At 41.8% G+C, this 8,179-nt stretch overlaps 1 protein-coding gene across 1 annotated transcript in view; it reads left to right on the top strand.

The window, feature by feature from the left end:
* The first annotated feature begins 253 nt into the window (after positions 1-253).
* VWF (von Willebrand factor) overlaps positions 254-8,179 on the top strand; it is a 123,851-nt gene continuing 115,925 nt past the window's right edge. Inside the window, exons 1-5 of the mRNA XM_008638545.2 lie at positions 254-283; positions 1,809-1,863; positions 2,400-2,558; positions 3,187-3,289; positions 3,378-3,586. Coding sequence (XP_008636767.1) covers positions 254-283; positions 1,809-1,863; positions 2,400-2,558; positions 3,187-3,289; positions 3,378-3,586 — 556 coding nt within the window. The remainder of the gene's footprint in view (positions 284-1,808; positions 1,864-2,399; positions 2,559-3,186; positions 3,290-3,377; positions 3,587-8,179) is intronic.

The following is an 8,179-nucleotide window of genomic DNA, read 5'->3' on the forward strand; positions in this document are numbered from 1 at the left end:
CAATTTCCCCTCATTGTACCTTCCTGGCAATCAAGACTGCCTGATTTCCACGATAGCAATTTAATCTATTGTCTTGAGAATCAGGCGGATGTGACGTCTGGGTTTTTATCTTTCCTCTTAAATGGACAAGAGTTCCTGGCTTGTACAAAAACAAGGGACTTCAGACCAAAGCCATTCCAATCCTGACTTCTGAAGCAACAGGGGAACAATGGTGGTGTAAGCTATAGGTGGAAACTGGTGGAGTTTCTTGCTCATGTGCAAGAGGAATCTCGCACAGAAGAAGGTACATTCATTTCTAATTAAGCCAGTGAGAAAACTGGAGAGGGTTTTATACTGGCAGATCTTACTGGATTGTATTCTGATTTGTTAGTGGCACCTGCTGCGTTAGAACTTGGGGAAACTCCATCTGCAGCTCAGAATAGAGCGGGAGGTGGAAGGGGACTGACGGGAAGGGGTTTACACCTTGCCTTTTTTCTCTACCTGCTGTGTAAAACAGAAGGGTTAACAAAGAACAGCTGTGTCTGATTCATCACAATAATGCTGTGCATGCACCAAAAATACAGTAGCAAGTGTGTAATCTGAGAATAATGCCTACTGTTTTCTTCACCATTCTTTGTAGTTGCATTGCCATGCAGTTGCCACTTCTGAGCTGTCTTGCAGCCTTATGTCAGTGAGGGATTTGCAGCATTATATTAGACTTAATTCTAGAATAGATCTTTCTTTTCCTGTCTTGTGTAAATAAGTCAAACTCAGTGTTTATTTATGTGGCTGTGAATTGGACCTACATGACTAATAGCAATAAGAAGTGTGTGTCTATACCTGAAATCTCAATTTGTCTTTGCAAAATGCATTGTAGTCTTTAATTGGAGGGTTCCTTTAGGAAGAGGTGTGTCTGGTCTTCTGGCATTAATGTATTGACTTTGGTATATTTAAGCCTCTCTAGTTGCTTATATGATCACTGAAATTAATTCCCTTAGATCGAGCTCCCTACAGTTTTCATCTTTAACTGTTGATGTTTGGCCACAGAACACATGTAGTTCACTATCTTCATGACCCTCCTATCCTATTATTATTATTAAATTTTAAAGGCCTAGTCATCCTGGAGGTAGTTTATATGGAAAACAAAGGCTGATGTTTTGGTTGTAGAAAGGAGGAAGCAATGCTAAAACTGATTTTGGTGAATGAAAGTTTTCACTCTGGGTCTCTAATCTCTGCACAGTTTCCTCCCATTCCTTCTTGCCCCTTATCTCAAGCACGTTATCACCCTGAAATCAGTGGATTGTGCTTACAGTGGTCTGCCAAGCAAACCTGCTGGCTGGTGCAAAACCTGTATAGTCTTTCTTTCCTTCCATGGATGTTTGGGCAGGGTGCAAATCTTGTGCAGCAGAGGTGACTTCTACTGGAGCCAGGTTGGCTGAGCCAGTCCGGGGTGCTTCTTCACATCAGGCTGGCTGAGGAATAATGCTGTGTGTTGAAGGGCTTCGTGTGCAGGGTGTAAACTGAGGGGAGTCGGAATATGTGTCTGTGTTGGGTGCCATTTCCCATGGAGGTAGCTGACTTCCCTGCCATGAGAAATGAAAATGTGGGCAAAGAATAATTAATAACTCTCCTAGATTACCAAGTTAAAGCAGGATGGAAGGCAGCTGAATTACCATGGCTGTCTGCATGGCTTATGGCTTTCTGAAATGTTGCAGAACCTCAATAATAATTTTCTTTATAAAGAAAGGATAGAAAATAATGAGGAGTTGTGAAACAGACTGTGTCCAAACTAAGAATATTCTAAACTGTCTTTTTTTGGTTTTTAACAGATGCTCCTCTTAGCAGTGCTGGAAACAAACCTACTACTGGCCACTGTAATCACAGGTAAGAAAACAGGTTTGGACTAGAATATATTGTCACTATTTTTTCAGTGAGATATGAGCCCCCCTTCCCCTTTTTGCCCATTTAATCCTGCAGTAGTGGCTCAGGGATTATTCTCACCATGCTGAAGGCATCAATAAAGTCATTCCTTTTGTCTGTTTACCTTGAAACAGGCACTGTGTTGAGTCCCAAACACTCCCTGAAGGTCAGGGATGTTTGAACAAGATATGGGGCTGTCCTAGTGCCTTATAGGCTTTGGTGGGATTGCAGGCAGGCACAAATGAACACATGATTCCTCGAAGGATCAGGACTGAAATTACCCTTGCAAGGTTTGGGCTGGTGGAGACAAAGCAAAAAAAGGCTTTTCACTAATATATGAAAAGAATCTGTCATCCTATGGAGTGCCGTGCCAGGCTCATGGTCTGCTAGAAGCTACCAGGACGTGCAGTGATCAGTGGGGATAAATTCCAGCAGAGAAATTCCTGAACTGCAAAATGATTGCTTTAAGTTGCAAGTTAATGATGTGTTTTGATATCCAGGGCTATCAGGTGCTTCACTTCAGGAGTCATCAGTTGCCCGTTGCAGCCTTTTTGGGAATGACCACATCAAAACATTTGATGGCTCCTTGTACAGTTTTGCTGGGGACTGCAGCTACCTCCTTGCTGGGGACTGTCACAAGCATTCCTTCACGCTCTTAGGTGAGTCTGAGCTGGGTTCCATCACTGGAAAAAAAGGCAAATAGTTGCCCTTTGTCAGATAGGATGGACCACTGCATAAAAAGGGTCTTGGTTGGGTGTTTTTTCGTTTGTTTGTGGCTTGTATTGGGTTTTTTTGGGCTTGTTTTGGAAAGTGGGATTACATATGAGGCTTCTGTTATCCCTTGGTAATGTAGCTCACACATAAATAAGCTGCTGAAAAACAGGGATTTTCTTACTACCCCTTCTAAAAAGGAGAAAACCTTTATTAATTTTGAATTTTTCAGGGAAATGTGGCTGAGTGAAAGCTGAGTCCAGGAATGAACTATACAACCCTGTAGAACTAATTTTATCTGTATGCTAAATCACACCAGTAAGGAAACTCCCACCTTCCAGGACAGAAGGCCTTGGAATTAGCATGGGCCTCTGCAGAGCTATTCTTGGGGATAAAAGTGATGATATATGTACCAAAATGATATATTACTTTCATACCAACTGCTTTGGTAGATTATTTTATATTCACTAATAACCGTTCTGTGTTGGTCATAATTTAAAATAAGTTTTTACTGACTACAGATTGTCCTCCTGAGTCCCAGAACTAAGAGTATTTGGTTGTGTCTCATCTCCTCAGGTGATTACCAGGATGGGGAGAAAATTGGTTTCTCTGTGTATCTCGGAGAATATTTCAATCTTCGCCTCTCTTTAGATGGAGTTGTGATGCAGGATGACAAAAGGTACCTGTAGGAACTATTATTCCAGCAGAAAACAACCTGATGGGTTTTGTGTGTCACATGCTGAGAGTTTCCTGTTTTTTCTCCACAGGGTTTCCATACCTTTTGCCTCCAATGGTATATTTATAGAGAAGGAGGCAGGTTATTATAAAATATCCAGCGATGAGCACGGCTTTGTGGTGAAGATTGATGCCACTGGAAACATTCAGATACTCCTTCAAGAAAAGCACTATAATAAGACCTGTGGGTTGTGTGGCAATTTTAATAAATTCCTTGAGGATGACTTCAGAGCTCGGGAAGGTAAGGTTACAACTAACTGATTGTATTTTAATGGATACTCTGCACATTTTTCCTGCTGGGTGATTCAATAAAGATGTTGCTGAGCCAGCAAAATGTTTCTACAGAACCTGTCAGGTACCTCAACTTGTTGTGCTGAAAAGCTGTCTGACTAAGTCCTTTCATCTTCCTTTCTCCTGAAAGGAAATTGCTGTCACATCTCATTCCTGAGGAAAGCCCAGGCTTCTGAATGTAGCATGTTTAGAAACCTTGAAACTTCCAAATGCAAAGCTAAAGCTACAGGTTAATTCATGCGGGGAGACTGGCTAGAAGAAGACCCAGCAAAAAAGCTGTGTGAAATACCCATTGATTCAACTACTAATTTTTCATGAATTAGCCAAGAGGTAGTAAGAATGGATAGTGTTGCAAGAGCAGAAGATTAAATTCCTGCAGCTTGCAGGTTTGGCATGGGATGCTGTTCTATAAAGGGGTTACCTTTTATTGACATTTCCCTATCTGTAAGGGCTGTTGGATTGGGGGTGTGCACCTTCTATCACACCAATTCCTGGTGAGAATGAGAGGCAAGACTTCTTTTGCTGCTTCGTACACCTTTGTGTGAAGTCTGTCAGTGCAGGTGAAAACTGTCACCACAGAGTTTTTGAAAAGCCCTGAATGAGACTTTGAAGGACTGGTCTTGATTTGTGTATTTCGGTGTGTCTTTTAATTCCAATCACTTACCTGAAGAGGAGAAATTTGAAGTTAGTTAACGCGTTAATATATTAGATTGATAAAGTGTGTCTTAAAAATAAATGATTAAGGAAATAGAAAGGGGAGGCAAAGCAGCTTGGAAAGGAGCCTGGCAGTGCTCCAGAGATGTCTCCTACTGGCACTTGGGATATGTAAGCATAGCTTCAGTGTACAGAAAAAAGAGAGATCTCATGTTATGTTAAAATGATTAATCCTCTGGCAATGTAAATAATAAGAAACAAACTCTGGTCACAGAACTGCTTGCCAGGATGTCTGAATGAGATGAGATATGAAGTTTATGGCTTTTTCTTGAGACAGTAAATAGTAGTAAGGTTCTTAGAAAAAGCAGGAGCAAAAAAGGAGACTGTAATGCTTTGGATTGTTCAAATGTAGAAAAAGCCCCTCTGCTGCTCATGTTTATATGTGTTTCATGCTGTATTTGTTCTACATGCTGGAGACTGTATCCTCCCTCTTAAAAAACCCAGTCCATTCAGAGCCACAGATTTTGGAATGTAATGAAGTCCATGACAAGGTCACTGCCTGGGGGAGCTGTAAAATAATAGAGAAGGTGACAGAGAAAACGTGTTCTCTGTGTACCTTACAGAAGTCAGGGCTTTCCTTGTGTTTATCAGTTAATCCACCTGTGTGGATACACAGATCTGTGATTTTAGCCTGAAGAATAGAACTGTGTGTCAGCAATTCTGCCAGTTTTTCCAGTGGTACAAAAGACCTTTCATTTAAACTAATTTAGAAGGAATTAGACTGAATTATGCTTGAATTTGTTGTATCAGTGAGGGAAGTCACTACACCCATGCACTGTTTGTCTCCTTGGCAGCTCTGCTGGTTCACTGGAGCATTTCTTAACTTGCTCCAAGTAAATCACTTATGAAATAACTCAGATAAAATTTTTTTAATATACTGTTGAATCTAGCTTCCAGGCTGGGGGCGGGGGGGCAGGTAACACAAAGAGCTGGGAGAGGTAATATTCTTTAAACAGAAAAAGTTGGCAGCCTCTTGGTAGCCTGTGAAGCAGTTTACCCTTTTCTTTTCACTGAAGATTTTAATTGTTCTCTTTTCAGCCTGATTAGATCTCCTAAAGGTCAGCTTATCCCAGGATGTGAGCTTGGTGGAAGGACTTGGGGATCTGAGGGCAGTGAAGGGTTACCTTAAGGCTGCCAGCAGACTGAACTTTCCTGTTGGTGTGTCCACTGCTTCCTGTTAAAAACCTGGAATTTATCAGATTCGGGCCTCAGTTGTAATAAATCAGATTTCTGGGATGGATTTATATTGATAAGAGATGTGTTAAGATCTTTGAGCTTCAGAATAACATGCAATGGAAACAAATGAAAATATGTTTTTTCTGTATTTTAGATATTTTTCCCTTAAGAAAGTGGAGTATGATATAGAACTTCATTGTTTATATTTGGATTGTTTTTAGGGTGGTGGTGAAAGAAGAGGCAAAGCACCTGCTCTGTGAGTGGATATTACCACTTACAGTGAGTAAATAAAGGAGGCATGAACAGAAGGGTGTTTAAAACTTAATGAACACTGTAATTGCTTTTCTTTTCTCTTGATATATTTATACTCCAGTTCTATAGTCTATTCAAATGTCCTGTTGTCATGATGCTCTTAGGACTCCTCACTGTGTTTTTAGCGTGGAAATGGAGAAGTGATGAGAATCTGATGAGAGAATAAGTGTACACATTCTTTCTGTGTACATTTTGGGTGTTCAGCTATTGAGGTCCTGGAGCTCTGAGTGATGAGAATAAAGTTGATACCCTGGTAAATTAACACTGGTGGGACCCAGCTTTGAGAGCCTTAGGTGTTAGTTCTTGAATGCCCCAAAAACACTCTCCAGTAGGTTTTGGAGTTCATAGAATATCCTGAGTTGAAAGGGACTCACTAGGATTAGCAAGTCCTGGCCCTGCACAGGACATCCCAACAATCCCACTGTTTTGTCCAAATGCTCCTTGAGCTCTGGCAGCCTTGGGGCTGTGATGATTTCCCTGGGGAGCCTGTTCAGACCCCTACCACCCTGTGGGGGAGGAACCTTTTCCCGAAGTTGCAGACACACTGCCCTTCAGACAGGCTGGGGTGCTGAGTCACTGCCATTGACGTGGTTCCCACAGCAGCTCATCCTGTGGAGAAGTGCTCCTGTCCTGTCCAGACTGACAAACAACATTGATTATATTCTATGGGCTTGCTTGTTTATTGGATATGGTAGCCAAACCAAGCCAAACCCTGAGAGTTTGTTCTCACACTTTAAGCATAACTAAACTATAAAAAGCAATGTCTTGGAAGCTTTCTAGGGTTTTTGTTTGGTCTTTTGTCTGTTTGTTTTTCTCCTAGACCCTAATGAAGGGTTTCTCCTCTGCTTTTTCTTGCCAGATAAGGTCTGGTTCTTTATGGCCTTTCTGTGAAGGCTTATAAGACCTGCCAGTTGAACAGGCTCTGCTTTCTGACCTCAGCATGCACTTCCAACTGCCAGCCTTTGCTCCTATCAGAAACATGAAGTTGAGCTCTTTCTAGATGCTCAGATACCTATTTGGCCACCTTCAGCCCATGGCTGTGACCATTCTGACCATTGTCACAAGCATTTTACAACTGGGGATTGAAAGCACAGGCCAGAAGAGATGACTTACATAGCATGACAGAGGAAATCTGACACAGCACAGGCAATTTGATCCTGGAATCTCCTCGGGATGTGCACACAGGCGCAAGTTGCTGAATCCCCTTAGCCCTGCAGCATGTGAGTGGTCTCAGAGTGTGTTCTTGCCCTGCAGAAATGGTGAGGGAATTCCTTCCCCGTGAGGGAGGCTGCCTCACAAAGCTGCTGGAGCTTATCCGAGTGCCTGCAGCCTCAGTCTGTGTCTAATAGTCTTACAACAGAGTCATTAAGGCTGGAAAAAACCTCCAAGATCAAGTCCAACCTTTGGCCAAACATCACCTTGTCAGCTAAACCAGGGCAGTAAGTGCCACATCCAGCCATTGCTGTGATGGATGCTTGGATGTCTAGGTCATCCTTGAAGTCTCAATGTGCTGAACAGGTCATTCAAATCCAACACAAGGATATCACTCCATCCTTTTGTTATTTGTGCATGCCACACACACCTAGCATAATGGAAGGAACAAAAAAAAATCCCAGCCCAAATTAACCCAGCATCCCATTATGTTTTTCTTGGCACTGGCAGGAAGCAGGTTTCTGGGAATCTGGTATCCAAATTACAAAGATGTTTATGATGAAACAATGCCCATGGAGAATTTTGGATAAAGCCTGCTCCAGCTGCCAGCAATATCCTCCAGCCTTAAGCTCCTGAAATACAGAATATATAATGAATATATATATTCACAGGAGAGTCAATAAAAGTTGAGCACATAGAAACAGGCAGTATCTGCAAGGAAAAAAACTGATATTTTAGGTTTCAGAAGTAATGAATATGTGACTTTTCAGTGTGTGGTACCTGGCACCAGAAGCTTTTAAAGTACATTCCAAACTTACAGTGATAGTAGTGCAGATAATAAATGTTTTATTTTTTTGCCTAAGAAAGTAAACAAAAGTTTAGGTCATTCTGAAATGCAAATTTCTTGGCATTTTAAAGGGTCGCAGGAACTTGATATTAGGCAAGTTGAAAGCTTTTGTTTAGGCTGAGTCAGTAATCTCATTTTCAATTGGAAGTGAAGGGAATAGATTCCCATGGGGATTACAAATGGTACAGGAGAAGATGGCTTGTGTTGAGGCTGTCTTTGTTTTAGGGCATTCATCTGAGATGCCAGAAACCTGCATTCCTAACCCCCTGTGCTTCATTCAGGGTCTGGAACTGAAGGTAGACATTTCTGTTGTGAGGAGTGTGGCTGCACCACTAGGCTGAA

The sequence above is a fragment of the Corvus brachyrhynchos genome, unplaced genomic scaffold, assembly GCF_000691975.1.
Source record: "Corvus brachyrhynchos isolate BGI_N302 unplaced genomic scaffold, ASM69197v1 scaffold317, whole genome shotgun sequence".
Lineage (NCBI taxonomy): Eukaryota > Metazoa > Chordata > Aves > Passeriformes > Corvidae > Corvus > Corvus brachyrhynchos.